At 50.0% G+C, this 20,261-nt stretch overlaps 1 protein-coding gene across 1 annotated transcript in view; it reads right to left on the bottom strand.

Moving 5' to 3' along the window:
- Positions 1-17,279, bottom strand: part of IGDCC3 (immunoglobulin superfamily DCC subclass member 3) — a 106,330-nt gene extending 89,051 nt beyond the window's left edge. Inside the window, exons 1-2 of the mRNA XM_052808750.1 lie at positions 17,056-17,279; positions 5,224-5,529 (exon numbers count right to left, since the gene is read on the bottom strand). Coding sequence (XP_052664710.1) covers positions 5,224-5,529; positions 17,056-17,122 — 373 coding nt within the window. The 5' untranslated portion in view covers positions 17,123-17,279. The remainder of the gene's footprint in view (positions 1-5,223; positions 5,530-17,055) is intronic.
- Between the last annotated feature and the right edge of the window lie 2,982 nt (positions 17,280-20,261).

The following is a 20,261-nucleotide window of genomic DNA, read 5'->3' as shown; positions in this document are numbered from 1 at the left end:
TAGCCAAAAGAGCTGATGGAGGGAAATAACCTACTCACCCATCATATCCATCCCCTGGAAACCTCTCACGGTCTTTTTGCTTTACTTAATTTCTTTTTCTTTCCTTTTTTTCCTTTAGTAATTCCTCATGGGTATTTTTCCCCTCTGAGACCCACTGCTACAAGCCCAGAATTTGCTCTGGGCTTACCAGGAACCGTAAGCATTCAAAGCATGGACAATGAAGAAACATCACTGGCATCAGGACTGAGCCTTTCTACTCAGCATTTGAGAAGAAAGGCCATTAAATGCAAGCAGACCCACAACTGAAAAAATAAAAAAATCTCATTTGTGGATGGAGGAAAGTTGGCATGCGACACCAGGGGTTAAACTGCAATAAAATGCAAGCGACCATTAGCCAAAAGTTCCTGGGAGTAACACGACCATGTCTCCAGAGCCGCAAACCGACACCAGGGCACTTGCTTTAAAAGCATACCTTTACCTCCAGCACGTGTTTCGCACCACTAAAACATGTCATCACAAAAGTATCCCACTTCCAACTGCAGAGACAGGTTGAATTGATCTAAGCACAAGCCATAGGTAGGGCTCTGCTGACAATACAGATACTGTATGCGCACAAGAAAAACTGACAGCAAACCCACGTGTTTAAGGTCTGCCTTCATGTTTTGAGCTGAGACTCACAATCTGCATCCAAACAGTGGCATTGCCCAGGAAACACCTTGGTGACAACTTTGGTGCCACCTTATTTAAACCTTAATTTAAAATGCTAACTTCATAATGAGTGGAACAAAACTGTGTAAAAACATTTCCCACTCTAATCCTGGTTTGATCCCCCCAGTATGGCCTTCTTTTGTAATTACATCCCTTTGTGATCTCACTCTAATGCCTTGTATTGTGACCCATAAAATAATCAGCCCCCTTTGTCTCTCCCTAATCCTTTTAGACTTCCTTCTTGTCTCTACACTCTTATAAATGCTGCCATTATTTGGGCTCAGCAGCTCTTCCCACCACCCCAGAGCCTGGAAAGGGGACTGCAGGTTAAACCCTGAATATATTCTGTGCAGAGGAGCTGAAACGATGGGAAGATCTTTGCTGCTTTAAAACCCCCGTGATTCCCGATCTCCTCCCCTGGCTGCACAGCTTGGCAACGAAAACAACTTGCAGGCATGCATATGCACCAGATCTCACCCCTTTTCATATTTTGCAGATGACCTTGAGACCCTTGGCCTGGAGGTTGCAGCGGCCATTGTGTTTGCGGGGAGAGCATCCTTGGCCTCAGGCTGGGTGAGAGGAGCTGCTGCTGCTGTCCGCAGGGATCAATGCAGAGAAGAGATAAAACATCTGCCTTGCCCAAGCTATCAATCCTGCCCTCCTGCCGGCAGGGTAAGTGAAATGGATGGCCAGGCACAGTGGGATGGAGGAGCGGGATTTGGGGCAGGATGCAGAAGTTAAGGGGGTAAGGGAGCAGAGAAGGGCACAGGGATGTGTGCTGCTATGCTTGGCTACAAAACACCCCCTCCGCAGCAAGATACGATGAGGAAAGCGTCTTTACAAGCTCAGATCTCTCCAGAGCTATTCTCAGGTCCCACAGTACTTCAAATATTGGGCAGGTCCATTTCACCAAACTTCAAGAGACCTCTTTGGCTCTAAGTTGCACAATTTACTTACTTTCCCTCTTTTTTTTTTAATAGCACCAGATCAAACAGGGAAAATTGCTACTCTCAGGCTGGATGCGTGCAGAGCCTGATCCGATACCCAGTTTGATGGTGATTTCCAATTAGTGGTAACTGCTTGTTATTGAGTGATATAATCAATGGGTCTTACTCCACCAGCCGGGCTGTGATTTATGATGATGTGGAACCAGCTCCATCAAATTACAGCATCGGCAAAAAGTGCTGGAAATGCCATGAGACAACACGATCAGTAAGGCCAAGTTAAGCAAAGGGTTGTGATGAGAAGGAAGGCAGCTGTGTTTTGGGGAGCTCACCTTCCAAAGGAGTGGACTCTAGCATTACTATTGCTCAGAGGATATCTCCATCCACAGACAGCAAAGGCGTGCATCAGCTTCTGGCATGCACAAGGGAAATACAGCTCCTCAAAGAGACCCAGGAAGACACAGCCAAGCAGTGCCTCCAGAGAACACTGCCTACAAAACTGATTTTAATTAAGACAGCTTGGAGTCATGCAAAATTATGAAACTGTCATTAGGAAAAAGAAAATATCTGTATTCAATAACCTGATTAGATTATAGAAACATGCTGCATTGCACAAGCTTTTAAACTAACACACCAGGGTTTGAACAGATGCAGAAACAGCAACGAATTTTATGACATTTCAGTCATAAAAAATTCCAACCAGCGCGTTAGGCAGAGGGTGGAAATGACGAGCGCCTCTGCTCAACTCAGTCACACATAGGCTTCTTGCACACTTGTACTTGTTGTGAAAAGAAAGTTACACTACAAAAATATTATCAATGTGTTTAGCACCTGACCTGCCAATCCACAAACTAGCCAAGGGCCACTTCCCTCCACAGAGTATCTTCGGTTAATAACAATGACATACAGAAATTCCCCTGAATTTCAGTCAAATAAATTTAATGAGTCAATTTTTAGGAGGAAGGCTTTAAGAAGTGCCTGCTCTGTGGGGAAACTGCATGCACCTCAAGCCCATTGGGGCCGCAGGCACAGCGGCTGACAGCAGCATATTCTTCCAGTTAAATTTTACTCAATGCCAAGTGTTGAAGTAAATTTGAAACATAAAAATATGATATCCAGCCCACATTTCCTGAATGCAAATATGTACATTCCTCCGAGCCAAGAAGATTATATTCCAAGCAATAATACAAAGCCAGGGTCTGTAACGGTGATATGAGACTAACAGCCTGCCTTTGAAGACAGCGAAAAGTGCAGCAGAGCTCTCGAGGGGCTCTGGTCTGTCAGATCCCTTTTATTCCTCAGTAGCACGGCCTTGATCAACTTTCAAGATTTTTGTTTGTGAAAGGTTTTTATTTCTCCTTTGCTTTTGTGTTCAGATGTCAGGCTCAGAGGGAAGAAGAGATCAGCGTTGGGATGAGGTTTTACCCACCGGCAGTATTTACTCTGCTTTGCAAAAGTCTGCTTAGCGCTTGGGTTTTTTTTTCCTTCCAGGCAGCCAGCACCCATTTCTTCCATGCAATGGTCCCATCATCTGTAAAATGGGGATAATTACCCTCCTCCTTTGTTTGATTTGCTTATCAGGACTTGGGGCAAAGAAAATCGCTGCTACTTGTGTGTAACCACCCGGAAACATGGGGGCTTGAAGGTACAACTGTGATTCATTCTTAGGAGATTTCATCTATGTTTAAACCGAGTCCTAAGTGCAAGCGCATGCCCCTGCGGTTCAGACACAGTGGGGGACCTCGCCCTGAGCAGCAGGTTACATTTGCTCACAACATCCCGTTTATTCCCATTATCCACAGGCACCTGTGGCATCGAGGCCAGGTGCCCGCTGTTTTGTGCTGGCTTCACCCAGACCTCTTCTCAGGGCTGGCAAGAAACCAAGCCTGAAGCCAGAAAGGAGTCCAGAGCATTTTCAACACGATCCCTTTTTCATTTTGATTCACGCGAAACTATGGCTACAAAAGGAAACACTATTCAGGGACACACAGCACATCACATACATATTGATGCAGGAGCCAAGATAACAGTGTTTATTGACAATCCACTATCCCAAAGGTAATTCCTCCGGCTCTCATGTCTCCTGTTTACAGGTCCGAGAAGTCTGACATTGTGCTCGTGCGTCAACCAGCTCCCAGCTCATAAATGCCAGAGCTGTTCACCAAAAGTGCTCCAAGGTTTAGCACCACAAGACTGACAAGTCTGAGATCCAGCTGCTAATCTGGCACAGACCCAAAGCCCTTGGCTCCTGGACAATGTCACTTCTTACACTATTGAAAAGCTAGGTTGCAGATGGCCACTTCATGCACTCAGGAATTGTTATACACAAGGGCTGGAGTGTTCCCTTGGTGGGCTGCCAGCAGGCCCCTGCGCCGCGGGGAGCGGGCGGCAATGCTCCAAAAGCCCCCCCAGTTTGGAGACTGCAGCCAGGGGACCTCAGGCCCAGACTTTGCCATAGACTTTTCCTGCTTTGCACCAAAAAAATCACAGTGTAATAGGCAAACACAACAGAATCGGGTAGTAAGTGGCTTGCACAGAAAGAAGAGCAGTAGCCATCTCCCAAACAAGTCGAAGAACCCTTCAGTAGAACTTATTTAACAAACCAGCATTCAGCCAGGTCTCGGGGCCATACCAGGCACCTGTCCTCACACCCATATATAAAGTACACCCAGCAGCGACTTCTGGTTGAATGCAAAAAGGATTAGTGGCTGCACCCCCAGAGCCCACAAACAGTCTGTGGGCAAAGCTGGCCACCAACACAACAGGGACAGAAACCACCACGACACCTCAGGTCTGCCATCAGCCCTGGGACAAACAAACCAGCAACCAGAGCTGGCAAGGGGGAACTCAGCAGCCTGCATGGCAGGAGACCCAACAGGACCAACCGTTCTGGCCATGGCAATGCAACAGGCTAAGCCAGGTACTGTGTAGGGCTGGAGTCACAGCCTGCTCTGTAATTCTTCCTCCCCCACCTTTAAATTTCATTCCCTCACTGACATTTTCATCTCTCTCCTCCTCCGGGCTCCCCCACCAGACAATCTGTCTGGTGTTGTTAGCCTTGCCCCCAAAGGCACTGCCACGCTGGGTAGTAAATAAGACCTTGCTGCCTCCATGCTGCCTGCCTTAAATAACAAAATGAAAGAAACCATGACCTTCAGAAGGTCTTTGTCTATGGTTTGGGAAGCGCTGCCTGCCAAGGAGAGCCCAGCCATGCTGCACAGCAAAGGGACTTCCAAACCCACCGCAGGAGATACATAAACTACAGACTACTTCACCACATGACTTTAATGTAACTTATCCCTCCAAGACAGGGAATTTACTGCTAGAAGGTGGCTTTTAGTTTTCTCCCTGAGAAGACTGATTAGCTCTCCTTTCACACCTGGACAGCTGCACAGATTAGATGCCAGCCAGATCCCCACAGCAGCTCCAGGTTCTTTTTTCTCTTCCCCCTCTTTAATCCTCCCTCCCTGAACACCCAGCACCCACACGCTGCCCTCCTGCTTCCTGGCAAAGCCAGTGCCCCTTGTGGCATTGCCCCATGAGGCGCAGGTGGGATGAAGCCCATACTTACTCGCTGCCTGAATCTTCGCCTTCCGGCTCACCACCAGCCCGTAGTGGTTTTGCGCCACGCAATCATACTCGCCTTCATCCGAGGACCCATCTCCCCGGACCCTCTGGAAGCGGGAGACATAGAGCGACCCGTTGGCCAACATAAAGGCATTCTCACTATCCACGATCATGACGCCATTTTTCCGCCATGTGATGGTGATCGGCTGGATGCCCTCCACCTGGCAGTAGAGGATCAAGGGTTGCTCCTGCACAGCTATGTCATCGCTAGGCTCCACAACGAATGCCAGTTCGGAGGAATGGCCAAAATCTAAAATGAAGAGAGAAGGACAGAGTCAGCAGCATGTCCACAAGAAGCAACAAGAGTCAACTGCTACAGCAGCTAACAGGATGATGAAAACATTTGGGATGGAGTGGGCTACAATAGGACTACAGGGTGCAAGTGTTTCAGAGAAACACGAAACCCTTGGGCATGCTTTGGTTCCCAAGGCTTTGCTATCAAAATCTCAGGATGCAGTTTCCAAAGGCACAAACACAGGTACAGACCTTCCAGGCTGCCACTGGAGACTCCAACCATTCCCACCCCAGGAGCAGAAGTTTACATCAGTTCAAGAAATCCGCTCCTCTCCCCATGTAACCAGGCAAAGAGCGGGCTGCGCCATGCCCCAGACCCCTTTGCAGCACAGCCGGCAGGGGTGAAGAGGGAGATCGTCAGCTCCCGATTCAGACCATATTGCCACTGGCATCTATCTTCACGACACTTCTCCTGCTTGGCAGACCAGGAGGCTGTTTGCCTCTCACACGTAACACCATGCCCTTCTGTGTCTTTGGTGTCTCTCTCATGCTGTAACAGGCAAAGGATGGTGCTATTCAGCCCTTAATGAAGAGGAAGTTAAGCACCAAAATACAAATGCACAATGTTCTGGCTCAGCGACACAAAAGGTTTCTTGCAAAGCAATTACGCTAAACGATGTCCATGAGAGATAAGTTATTGCAGAATTTGTACCAACAATAGGCAGACCCTCATTTGCCATCATACAGATACATCCTAATTTACTTCTTTTGCCAACAGAACGCTTAAACACTATGTCTTTGGCATGTTATGCTTCACTTGGTCCAGCACACCTTTTGAGGGTATAATTTGCCATACAGTCATGATTAGATGCTACAGAAGATGACAGAAATAGAGCTATTGTTTAAAGATTAGCCCAAAATACAGCTGACATGAAAGACAAAAAGCAACCAGGAAACAGGAGTCCTATAAATATTTGAAGGGTGTAAATGCAGGGATGGAGGTGCATATTTTTTATTTTAAAGAGCAACGGAGAAGAAATGAAAGCAGAGTAAGAAAACTACAATTTCATCCGAAAAGCCTTTCTAACAGTTTTCTTGTGCAACAGCCCCTTAACGGGTGGAGGTTTCCAGCTACTCAAACCTACGATACAGCTTCTCCCCTCTTTCATGGGCTCAGGGGAACCAACTCCACAGCTGCTTGCAGAGTTGGGACACACACAGGCAATTTCTCTTGGCAAAAACCAACCACAGCACAGTCTTTGTAACGTCTGTCCCTAATATAGACCCCACCAAGGGCAGGATCCCACCGCAGTAGACTCAAGAACAGTGGAGGACAGATCATTAATTCGTGGTAAAAATAAAAGAGATGAGAAGAGGGAGTTATCCTAAAGAAAAAGAAAAAAAAAAAGTCTGTCTTTTCTGCTCTGAAAACCCAGAGAGATTTTTTTTCTTTCTTTCTGTAAATCCCCATTGCTTTCTACGGCAACTTAAATTGGATTACGGGGGATAAACATTGAGTGCAACCTGAGCCGAGGCAGATGGACGGAGCAGACAAAGAAGGCAGGGGTAGTGCATGGCAGGTCAAAGGTACTGCCGTCAAGGTATGAATGTATGTGCAGGGAATGGACAAACTCTGCTTAGTGACAGACACCTAAAACACACACTTTATTAACCCATTAAGTCTTAAAATGTCAGGCTAGCTCCAGCCATCTCAGTGATCTATCGCTCACTGTGACTTCTTTTTTATGAGATAGCCCTGGGGTCCTCTCAGCAAGTTAGACTACAGCCAGCACAAACCCATCAATTACTTTTTTTTGTGAAAATTAGGAATTAGATGAATGCTCCGCATTTTTCTGCAAAGTGGCCAGATTCTCAACAGCACCTACCATGCTGGGGCCCCATTCCCTGCGTGGGCACTCCAGGGAGTTAGGTAGGATAAGGACCCTCACGTCCTGACACTGAACCAAGGGGGACTTCTGACTCCAGAAAGATTGAACAAGACTTCAGGATTTAGCCTAACAGGCAATCAGAAAAAATCCCAAATGAAATAAATGTCCCATCTTCCCTCAGCTCCCCTGTACTCTTAGATAAAACAGCTTATTATTATATGTACAATAAAAGAAAGAATCAACATAATTACATGCCCTTCCCACAATAGCTGTCATTATAATAACCATCATTAAGGCCTGTGATTGGAGATAATCATGTTTACCTCCATAAACATTCGGTCTGCGTCCTAACTCCAGGCTTCTCAAGCAGCAGAAGTGATGACACTTATAATTAGGACTGGTGCCCTCAGACACACGCTGGGGTGAGGACGGACACTGGCTGATCCTGGGGTCTCCTCGGTCTGTAGTCAAGAGCGGGACTGTGCCTCAAGGTGTGACACTGTGCAGTGGACAGTGTGCAACTGGTTTGTAACCTACAAATACCCCGCAGTGTCCAGAAAAAAACAAATTCCTCCTCAATGGATGCTTTTATCATGGGATGCTTTTCCAACGTTGAAGAAATCCCACTGACACTTTCATGGGGCTTCATGGCCAGGTGACCAACTAACCGGATGCATAGGGAGAAGCAAGCCCACCCCATCTGAGTATTTGGGAGAAGCCAAGTTATATCTTTCAACTTGACATGGGCTTTCAATGCAAACTCAGCCAAAAGTCTTTCTTCTCCCAAGATACGTAGAAACTGAAAGATGCAGGGAGGCATCTCCTGCTCTTCAAAAGTCCCTACGCCTTTCCCTGGCACCATGGGCACATTGGACATCCTAAAGCTGCCTATCTGCATTGTTAAAGAGACAGATCTGAAATTGCCTTAAAAAAAAATGAGCTTTGGTCCTCAAGAGCCTCGGTATCCCACTCTGCAAAACCCACAGACTTGTGTCTTTCATGGGGTAAATGTCTGAGTCTCGCAAACAGGTTAAGTCTTTGGTGGCACAGTCGGCAAGAAGCAAGCTGGCAAGCTGACCTGTTTCTGCACCACCATAGCACTGCAGCACAGCAGGTCCCTGGCATGCAGAAAACTCTGAGGAAGCAGCCACGGGCTCTTCTCCAGCCAAAGGTCACCTTGAAGCCAGGCCCATTCCTTATGGCCCTCAGCTTCATGGCCTAATTTGGGGGCACAGAGTGGGCTTGGTGAGAAGGATACCCCTCTCAATACTGTGCTTCTACAGGCCATCATGTTCCTGCAGGTTTTCTCAAAAAAGAATGAGGCCCTGGGATGCTGCACACCATCAGGAACAGATATGAGAAACTGGCCCACAAACAGCCCAACCTAAGCCTGTCGTGGTTTAACCCCAGCTGGCAACTAAGCACCACCCAGCCGCTCACTCACCCCCGCCCCACCCAGTGGGATGGGAGGGAGAATCGAAAAAAAGTAAAACTCATTGGTTGAGATAAAGACAGTTTAATAGGACAGAAAGGAAGAAAATAATAAAAATATTACAATAATAAAAGAATTGGAATATACAAACCAAGTGATGCATAATACAATTGCTTACCACTTGCCAACTGATGCCCAGTTAGTTCCCGAGCAGCGAACCGCCCCCAGCCCCACTCCCCCCAGTTTATATACTGGGCATGATGTCCCATGGTATGGAATATTCCTCTGGCCAGTTTGGGTCAGATGCCCTGGCTGTGTCCCCTCCCAACTTCTTGTGCCCCTCCAGCCTTCTTGCTGGCTGGGCATGAGAAGCTGAAAAATCCTTGACTTAGTCTAAACACTACTTAGCAACAACTAAAAACATCAGTGTGTTATCAACATTATTCTCATACTAAATCCAAAACACAACACTATATCAGCTACTAGAAAGAAAATTAACTCTATCCCAGCCAAAACCAAAGATCCACATGGCCAATGCACAGCTGCTCTAGAGAGAACTGGGTGCAAGGCACGGTAGAAACTGGGCATCTTACATGTTCTTCATCCCTTTCTAACTGCTCCCCTTCATCCATTTCGCTGTAACCACAGGATTATTCATATTAAAAATGGTTCTCAAGGACCAGGCTTCAAACAGGGACATTGTGATTTGACCTTCCAAGATTGGCACTGTGGGGCTCCAGATCTCGAAGGCGGACTCTGAACACAGAGCCCTGCCTCCCTTGGATGCTCAGGATGAGAGACAAAGGGACAGGGACACTCACAGAGGAATCTCTGTGGCGGGACAGGAAGGCTCCCGGTGTTTGCTCTAGAGGTCAGCTCAGACAGGCAAGAGGGAGAGCACGTACAAAGCAAGGAGTTAACAGGGAAGAGGGGAAACCAACTCCATTAGCATAAATAACTGATTGTAGTTAGCAGTGAGGCACAGAAACGGTGCTGCAAAGTTGGAAATAAATGACACTCCAAAGACACATGGAAACAGTAAAAGTGCAATTAAACGAGAGACAGAGAGGAAATCGCCAAGGCTGTGCACATTGACTCGGGGAGTCTGAAAGATCCATTCCTCTCCAATGGCTGGCTGCATATCCAAACTGAGCTCATCCCACACAACGTCCCGGGTACCTCCCGGTATGGACTGCACGGCAGCGTGGCTCACAGCCACTCTCTGCTTGACGCAGAAACTGTAAAACTCTGCTCACAACAGCTTGAGTTTTGAGTTAGAGGCAGGGGTTTATGCAGGCAGCTGAACAGACCGCTTCTCTCAACACCAGCAGGCTGTGCCAGGGAACGCGCAAGGGAAAATTGCTTTGCTTTCTGCAAAGGATGGAGGGAGGAAGCATTATTAGCTCTGACATAAAGGCCACAAGAAAATTATTGGAATCCTCATTCTACAAGTCTCCTTTTGAGAAACATTTACCATCTCCCTGAGCAATACAATATGTGACTATATGTGCAAATATTTAACAAAAACTACTTCCCCTATTGATCAAGCAGACAGGCATACTCAGAGAAACCAATTAGCACTTGTGCTTTTGAACCAAGAGATTTATTTAGTGCTGAGAGAAAGAACTTTGAATTAATGGGAAGCTTAAAAGACACTTTGAAGTACATTTAAAAAAAAATAAGTTTAATTATTTTTTACTTGACACTGTGATTCATGTTCAAAGCTTTGAAAGAACTTGCTCATACCCTAGCATTGTCCTTTTCCATTTGGGAAACACGATTTTGGCTTTCCCTCCTGTGCTTCTGAAAAATACAGCAGCTAATCTCACCGCTCTAATTAGTGGTGACATCCATCGCAAAGGACCTCAGTCACATCACAGCTCATCCTCCTGGACCCTGTCCAGACCCACAGCCAGCAGGTCCATCCCTGCCCTGGGAGCACATGGTCCTGACAGATGAAGCCCGTATTATTACTCCCGTTCTAGACAGGGAACATTAATCACAGTGAGATGAAATGACCTGCCAAGGGCCCAGTCTGAGCTCATGGCAAGGCGAGATATTGCAGGAGCAGTCAGGTCCACCCTGCTCTTCCTGGCGCAGCAGCATCAGGAGCACCAGCAGGGAGACCGAGACAGCCCCAGCTCCTCTCTCTCATCACACCAACAACACGACATCCACCTGCAAACTGCCTCTCATGAGCAGAAATTTGCCCTCTCCCAATTTACTGTGTTTGTTCCCAGCATAACACAGCATAAATCAGCAGCGACCCACCGGTGAGTCTTACCACCACCAAAGATAGCCACTCCGGTCTTCCTTCAATAAAGCCAAAAGAAGATGCCTCTGCAGTCCCACAAGCCCAGGACCAGAGGTTTTTATAGTGGGATGCAGGTGAGTATTAGGACCAAAAACCTGGGTGCAGGTTGGGACAGCCCTACAAAAAATGGCTCTTGTTTTTTCAGTGGTGGTTTTTTTTTTAAATCCTTCTGCAAATGGGAGGATATGGAAGGAAGAGGTATCTGGACATGAAAGATGTTCTCCAGCAGATTATAACAGGTTTCAGGCTGATGAAATTGGCAGCCTAAAAATCCAGCTGGTGCCCCTTTAAATCTCCTTGAGGCTGACCCAGACCCTAAGGAGAAAAGCACTACACTGCAGTAAAGTGCAAATTGGCTCTTTAGGGCATCCAGAAAAATTTACATTTAAAGAAGAGGTGAATAGGCTGTAACAGGCCCAACATCTTGCTGGCAGTAAAGTTTACTAGCTCAGAATTTTTTATTCCCTTTTGGACGGGAGGTTATATAAAGCGATTTTTCCATCAGGGCGCATAAACCACATCCACTCATTAAGCAATTGCAGGAGGTCTCTGTCGAGGATAACACAACCTCTTAGCCACCTGATGTGGAGCCCAGAGACATGCCCAGCATCGCTGCCCTCAGCAGGGAGACAGATTTTGGCTGAGAAAGGCAAACACATCCCAAAGAGCCAGAGAAGTGGCCCCAAATAATTTTCAGATGTTCAAGACCAGACTGGGCAAATCCCAGGAGGTCGCTTGTTAAACACGGCATGGAAGCTGGAAGCGTTCACAGCACAAAGACCCTTTCCAGGATGAGCTCCAAGTCCTCGTGGTCTCCCCCATCCCTGAAGAAAGCAGGGTGAAACCTGTTGGTATAGCTGGAAAGGGCAAAGACCTTTTTTGAGTTAATTGCCCACAGTAGCTCCATCCACAGTGAGGCATCCAGAGAGCACAGCAGCAAGCCGAGCGAAGGATGTGTTGTTATTTGCATTCCCCACGTGTTTTGCAGCCCTGACCAGATCACAGTCTCACCGCAGAGGGCATCAGTGATACAAATATGGAGCAGGAAACAACTGCACACGAGAAGAAGACGGCAAAGGCAGCAGCCAAGATGGGAAACGCTGTGCCCGGAGCTGGGGTCCCTCCAGGCTTCAGCCCCCAAGGCTGCTCTAACGCGGAATGGGGCAAGAGTTGATTTCAGCCCCTGACTCTACAAGAAAGCAGCAGGGAGGTGGCTGTCCCCATGGCCGGTCCCTTGCACAGACCCGGCAGGGAATGGACAGGCCACACGGTGGGTGATGGTGCCCGTAGATCAGAGACACGTTGGCTGAGAGGAGTGCGATGGCTCGAGGCTGCCGAGAGCACTGCAAGCACCCTGGCATCATGGTGCCAAAACCCACCAGCGAGTGCAGCCCTGTCACCCAGCCCTTGAAATTCAGATTGAGTACTGGCAGGCAGGACTGGATGGTGTGCAAGGAAAGGAAAGGCAAGGTCCTTCTGGAGGAAGAGAAGTTTCTGTGCACATGAAAACCTTTGAAACTCTTAATTGCATCCAGGGGATTCAAAGAAAACACAGCACTCTCCTCCCTGCTCTCCCCTCTGCCTTATCACCTCCCACCCTGAAATTCAGGATGGAGGAAAGCATCACCTCGTTCATCTCAAGGAGCCAAGCACCGCACCGATCCCTGCTCATCCAAAACCAGAACTGTTTTAATGAAACACTAGCTCTCCTCTTCCTTTTCACGCACTCTCAGGTTTCAGCAGCAAAGATCCTTTTGCAAAAGCATCTTCACAACTCGGCAGAATCACCCACCACAACACGTATCCTCCTGACCTGCCATTAGCTTCATGAACACCATCACATGCACAAGAACAACAAAGGCAGCAAATCCTTGACTCTGCTCTGAAACTCTGGTTTTAAATTACCAACACAGGAGCAGGTCTGGGTTGTTAAGTGACTGGGCTCCTCTCAAGTGGAGGGTGCGATACAACAGTGACATTTGATATAATAGCAAGGCCAGATCAGTATGCTGTGTGCTTTTCTCAGTACACTCGCCTATTTGCCTCTCTCTTCTCTTAAAGTGCAATTATTGACATGTTCGCCTCCTTAACCATCAGTTTTATATGCTTGCCAATGACTCCTGAACATGTGTAAACAATTATTTTTATTTTCTTGCAAAACCAAAATGTTGCATATTCTTTTGGATAAATGGGCTCAGGTAGATTTTCATGAGCCCTGCTACATAATTTATTAGTTTCTAAACTCTGTAAAACTAAAAGCTCCAGTAAAGTTCAAATAAGTTTGTGATTTCAAAGTAATTTTGATCGGACTATTCCTGTTCCTGCCCAACATTATTCAGTTGATTTAAATGGGAATTCTTAATCTGCAGAGGGGGGCTCCTGCATTGTTCTGTTAGATCAAATAAGAGGACAATATCCAGGGTCAGAAGCCCAGGAGCACGAAGCAAGAAACACAGTGGGAGGAAAGGGGACACGGAAAAAAGCATCTTCTGTCCCAGATCTGTTGCAGGCTGCAAAACGAAGCACATGGTCTGCTCGAACGCGTGCTGGATCAGCTCGCTGCTTTGGGGGGGAAAGCCAGGCGCCCGGAGCAGCTTTGCGTGAGCTCCACTGCACGCTGCTCCCCATGCCGCAGCCCTGCGTCGGGGCCCCATCCTGCTCACACCGGAGCCAGCGCTGGATCCTAATGCTGCAGCGAGGCTTGCGAGCCTGGTCCAGCCATCCCAGCATGGGGCAGAAATATGTTTCAAGGCAGCAGGATGGGGAGGTGCTGGAGGAGCAGCGTCCCAAGGGTTTGTGAAACAAGGGGCTGGCATTTCACAGGGTCACTGCTTGGCACTTCACATGCTGTGACATGGGACTCTCCAGAAACAAGAAAATTGGAGAAAGAAAAGTTCGGGGAGACAGAAAAGAGGGAGAGAGGCTTTCTCATTTGCACACATAAAATGAGAGCAGTTTTGCGGCTCTCTGCCAGGCAGTACCTGAGCTGCTCCACGCTGGCCCATGCCGGGCTGATTGCACCAGGGTATGTGGGCCAAAACCGGGAATGAGCAGGAAGGAAAGGAGCAGGGAACTGGGTTGTAATCTTGGATCTGGGACCCTCTGCCAGCTCCTAAGCAAGCGTGGAAGCTTGTGTTGTGCAAGGTCCAGAGCCTGACAGGTAATAAGAAGAGGCACAATTAGGCTAGCTGAGAATTTCTAACTCCCTGCGTGGGGGGTGGCAGGGCAGATCAGGAAGGGACCAACCTGCCCTATTCCATTCTCTCTCAGCTAGCTTTTATGTACTTCCAATGGGAAGTTTAGTTTCGGCACCATGATGGCCCCAGCACACGTTTGAGTGCCATCAGCATGGGTGGCTGCATGCTCACACCCCTGCGTGAGCTTCGTGACCAGCACCGGTCCCAAACACGGTGCACAATTATATAGTTGTGAGACGACCACCCCATTTCATGGGCCGCCTGCCGCATCCACCACGCGCGAAAACCATGTCCTGAGATTCTCCTGTTGAAATTCCCGAGAGAGATGAAGCCCAAACATGGGCTTGAATTTCATATAGTGTCTCTGAGTGTTACTGGGGAAAAATGATACCAGATACCCTCTACATATATTAAGAAGAAAAGATGGGGTATTACACCAATTTAGGAGAAAGCAATCCTTTTTTCGCATCTAAAAAAACCCAACAAAGTCACACAGAGTAGGAATTAGTGAAAGCTTATAGCTTCAATAATTTAGAAGTTAAGCCTACTTAAATATAAATGACGATGTTTAATTCCAAGGCTGTTACTGAGCAGAGCCGGGGAGCCTCTCCTATCCTATGCCTGCCTTTGAATGCCGGGCTCAGCAATAACAGACAAAAGCTGTCCAGCACCCAGAACAAAGAGCTCCAGGAAATTAAAAAAAAAAAAAAAAAAAAAGAAAGAAAGAAAGAAAATACTGTCTCACTGCTGAGCCCACTCCAGCACGCTGACCAGCAGCTTCCAATGCCTGGTTCACAGTCGCCAGGCCAGCATTTTGGGGAGTTTGAAAATCGCAGGGGTGGGAGCGGAGCATCCCGTCCCGCGCAGCGCAGCACTGCTCCTGATGCAGCATCCGTCCCCGCAGCGAGGCTTTCTGCTCCAGCGCTGATTGACACAGACGCGGGAGGGTTTATTAAATTCAGCAGAGCGCAGAAACATGTTACCTTGCTGTTAACCATGTCTAGAGCATATAAACCCACCAAAGGGGGGGAAAAACAGTCAGAACAGAAAAGCTTTTAAAGTGCAGCCAAGCACTCTTTAGCAGGGCCAGCAAAACACACCCCAAAGTCAGGAGCCACTGACCTGCCAAGTCACAGCATAAACAAACACACAGGGCAATTTAGACAGCAGCAGGCAATAAACTAGACACAAACTCAGCTTCCTAAACTTTTGCTTTCAAAAATTCACTTCTTTTCCTTTCCTCCCCCCCAAAATAAGTACTTTTTCAACTATCCTCGTTGCACTGCTGTGTACCCAGGAATCCCAACAGACTAACGAGACCTGCTTTGTTATATTCTCTTTGCAGATAACTTATATTTTCTGCAAGTTACACGGGCTTCTCCTCACCGTGGCTGCTATGAACCACGTGGTGAGATTTATTATGGGCATAGCCCGCAGCCTGGTTTCCTAAACACCGCGGCAGCTAATCTCTGATTAATCTAACACACGCTTTTCTCCCTCTGACCATGCTGGGCTGCTTGCACATTTTTTAAACAATTCCTACTTTTCTTTATCTTTAAGGCTGCTAAGTGAAGAGGGGGCAGGAGGCACAAGGGCATTTCGCTGCAGAACAGCATCTTTCTCCACTTCCTTCTCAGATTAGACCCATGCTTATGCAGCATCACCAGTAGAAGGAAAATATTGCGATTGATCAGCAAGGCGTGTGCAGAGTAGGTCCAGGGAAAAAATCCCTTTGATGTTTTTGTAGTTCGGCCCTGATCCGGTGGGTGGTGTTACCGGTTGCGGCTGTGTGAACCGAGCCAGGCATTACAGGAGAGCACGATACTTGTAGGTTTAAAGTAGCTCACCGTCATCCCTGCAACTTGCAGCCCAACATCTCTTCTCTGTAGCTACCACCTTTGCTAACAAACACGAGTCGTTTGCTCGGGCGCTGTCTCCCGCTCGCGTTGCCGCTGATGATTTCGGCTCTGGTCCCTGAGATCGGATGCCCAACCACGCCACGGCCACGGCAGCCACCCCATCCCTCCCCAAAGCTGACCGGGGGGGGGGGGGGGCGAGGGCCCCACAAACACCACGGTCCCCTCCCGGGAGCCCCCCGCGCAAGTGGGGTTTCTAACTGAAAAGACAGTTTTGGGGGAACACTTCGGGCTATCTGCAGATTAAGCTGTTGGATGGGCTGATGTAGAAGTCTACAGCCGAAAGCCACGACCCCGAGGTGCCTTCCCGGAGGGACGAACCCCCCGCTCCCGCAGAGGGATGCTCGCACGGGGAGGGGCGGGGGGGTGACACGAACAACCGCGGCCGCGCGCCTCCACGCTGCACAGGCGGACACACGCGTGCCGGAGCCCCCGGAGCTGTTCGGCCCCTTTCAGTCTCCACGGCGGCCCGATGCCACGGGGACGGGCTGAGCGCGGGGCTGGGAGTGACCGAGGTTGGCCTGAGGGGTTGGGACCGGTTAAGGACGAACAAGGGGGACCGGGACCCGCCGCGGGGCTGGGAAGGGACGCGGGGGACGGCGGACGAGCACGGCCCCGGCCACTACAGGGGTGATGAGGGGACGCGAAGCGCAGGAAGGACCGCGGACGGGACCGACGGACGGACAGACCGACCGAGGGGCGAGGGCGGCGGGGAGCAGCGCCGGTGCCGAGCGCGGCGGCGGCAGGTCCGCCCCCCCGCCCGCTCCCCAAGCCCGGCCCGGCTCGGCTCTTACCTCCGTGGCAGCCGAGCAGCAGCAGCCCCAGCAGGCAGGCGGGCAGCGCGGAGCCCGGCGGAGCCATGGCATCCCGGGCGGGCGGGCTCGCCTCCCTGCGCCCCACGGGGAGGGAGCAGCCCGCGCAGGAGGGAGGGAAGGAGGGAGGTGAGGCGAGAACCACTCCCCAGTTGCGGGAGGGCGGGGGGGGGGAGAGGAAAAAAAGGAAAGGGAGGGGGGGAAGGCAAAAAGCGGATTTCAGCGGTGCTCCCCTCCGCGCGAGCACGCCGCCGCGCCGGGCGGGCGGGGGGACGGCGCTGAGGGAGCGGGGCCGCCGGCGGGCGGGGGCGGGCGGGCAGCGCCTTGCGCCATCTTGCGCATCAGCCAGGGCGCCGGCAGCGCCGCGCAGGGTCCGGCCGGGCTGGGGGGCCGGCAGCCGGGGGTGGGGGGAACTGTCCCCGTGCGGGACCGGTCAGCGCCCCCCGCGCTCGGGATCCGCGGGGACCCTCACCGGGTCCCTCCTCACCGGAGCCCTATCACCCAGAGCCCCCTCACCCGTTCCAGTTCACGGGGCTCCTTTCACAGGGCTCCCCCTCACCGGTGCCTGCTCACCGGGCTCCCCTCACTGGGGCCACCTCACGGCTCTCCCCTCAACTGGAAGCCCCTCACCAGAGAACCCTCATGGGTCATCCCTCATGAGTCTCCCCTGACCAGAGCCCCCTCACAGGTCTCCCCTCACTGGTGCCCTGTCACGGCCTCCCTCAGGCCAGGCCCCATGGGCTACTGCAGACCCCCATAGCAGGAAAGCCCTCCAGGGGTCCAGCCTGGGCTGTTCCAGTCCTGGCTGGCCCCACCATGCCAAGGGGATGGCAGCCAGCACCAGGCCTTCCTTCCCAAGCTTGTGCTAATGATACGGGAAGAAGTTTCCTTGCTCTCTGCCTGAGGGCCTCTTTCCTGCCCGTCACTGCTCAAAGCGACCCAGTCTCAGCAATGGTGTCCCCATGAAGCAGGGCAGCAGGATCGCAGAATGATGGCCTTGAGAGGATCCCATGTCTGGGAAGTCCCTGAGGACAGGAAAGAAGAGCTTGGCTTGTCCCACCTCAGTGCTCCTTATTTTAAACGCTATCGTAAGGTGACTTACCTGGGTCAGTCACACAGATGTTGGTCCAACCAGCTCACCCTTGAAGAGGCCCCAGTGAGGAAGGAACCAGTAAGGGATGAGTCTGCTCCTAAATCCTGCCACAGCCCTCAAGATAATTTGTCTGCCCTCCTGACATGAAATGCGGATAATGCATCCCTACGCAGTGCTCAGCCCTAGCACCCACGTGGTATTTTGCTGCCTTCCAACTGATCCTGCCTGGTCCCTTGGCCCACATTCTCTGCAAACACATCACCATCAGCAGCAAAAGTCATCTCTGCAACAGCAGCTCAGAGTCTTTTTTGGTATTTGCTTGGGGAAAAAACAACTAAAAAGAAATAAAAGTGGATTCTAACTCATTTCTTTTTTCAGAATAAAAACAGAGCTTGATGGACTGGGTTGCTAAACCCTGTAACCGTGCCCAGAAACCTGGTGGAAAACCTTTTGTAAAGACGAGCAACGCGTGGCTCTCCTGGATAGTGCACCCTGAGCATGTTGGAGTTGACTAACGAGGAAAGAAGACGTCACTACATCTGCTCTACATTAAAGCTTCCCTCATTTAGCAGAGGGCTGAACTGTATGAGGTTGCTTTCAGCTGAGGAAAAATTTGCTCTGGCTCCATCAGCCTCTCAGTAACATCTGAATTTCTGTGCTGTCCCTGACCTTTTGGCACCAACCCTGCTCCTGTTCCCAGGCTGTCTCCCTGGCTCCCGCCGCGGGGCCCTGCCAGTGTTCTGTAACGCTCGCAGCCATCGTGGGCTCATGGCAGCTCCCGGGATGCCGCCGGCACCGAGGATGGCTTGTGGGAATTAAAAATTCCAAGGGAAATGAAGCGCCATGTGTTTTACAGGGCTTGTTTCCCCCAGGAACCACAGATTTTGGGTGCTTTTGCTCCTGTGCACAGTGGCAGGACCCAGGAGCCGGGGGAGGTAGCTACATGTTTAGGGCATCACCAAGTTCAGCCCTGCATCTTTCAAATGACACTGGTGACACATTCAAAAATCACAAGTGCAAGCGGTCCTGCCAAACAACAGGAATTCTGTGAAAAGCCATGAGATTTTTAAAGAAAAAGGCAGGTTCGGGGCTCTTAGAGTCACCTGAGAGCAGGAATACGGAGTGCTCCTCTTTTCCTGTGCTCCTCTGTAACCCTGAGGGCTTAAAAAAGTTACTTTGTGTCAGGGGCAGGGATTTGCTTATCACATGGTGAGTAGGAATTGGAGCCTCTTGAAAAGCAGCAGGGTTACAGGAGTGAAGGTCCTCAGCCTGAACCAGGGCTCCAAACCCCTTCCCTGCAGAGCGGTCGTGGGGTCCATCCTTCCGTTCATCTTCCCACAGAAGGGCACAGGGTCTGTCTGTCCATCTGTCCTCCCTCTACACAAGGTTATCGTCCACGAGAACAGGCCTCAGAGGGTGTTGCTCACCCCTTGCACAGCCAATTTCCGTCAGCTCTAATAGTGCTCCTGATTTACACCAATTTAACTGCAAACTGAGGTCCCCAAGACACCATTAGTAGTTTCAGCAGATGAAGTGGGAGATTAACTTGTCTGAATTCACTCCATTTATTATTCTATGTGTAATTGTGGTTTCCCTGTCTGCTAAGAGCCTGGGAGCTTTTCACTTACGTACACACACGCGGGGGTTTAGCATGTTTCATGGTCAATGAGCAACAGGGAGGCAGAGCCAAAATCGTGGCACCCACATCGAGGCACTGAGCTGAGAGCCATCGCAGCAGTGGTGGGACAGCCCCGGGACGTGCTCCTGGAAGCTGCTTTCTCCAGCAGAAACCCTTTTGCATTCACTTTTGACTGTATAAGAACACAGGTGTCGTGGTGGCAGGGGCTAGTGCTTGTCACCACACCGAGGGAATGCCTCCTGGCACTTAGGTACCTGGCTGAGGAGGAGCTGTGTGTTCTCCGTTAATTGAAAACAATCATGCCACCAATCTGGCAGTTTTGCCATCAGTAGAAATGAGTGCGGGGAGCCAGCGCGAACAATGAAACCCACACAATTGTACCTGCCACACAAATCACAGAGGTCTGACTGTGCTGCTGTAACTGCTGCTCCAGTGGTTTGCTGGAGTGGAGGAGGT

This window comes from Harpia harpyja, chromosome 14 (genome assembly GCF_026419915.1).
Source record: "Harpia harpyja isolate bHarHar1 chromosome 14, bHarHar1 primary haplotype, whole genome shotgun sequence".
Classification (NCBI taxonomy): Eukaryota; Metazoa; Chordata; class Aves; order Accipitriformes; family Accipitridae; genus Harpia; species Harpia harpyja.
Note: the sequence above shows the minus strand (reverse complement) of the source record. Positions and strands in the feature narration are given on the sequence as shown.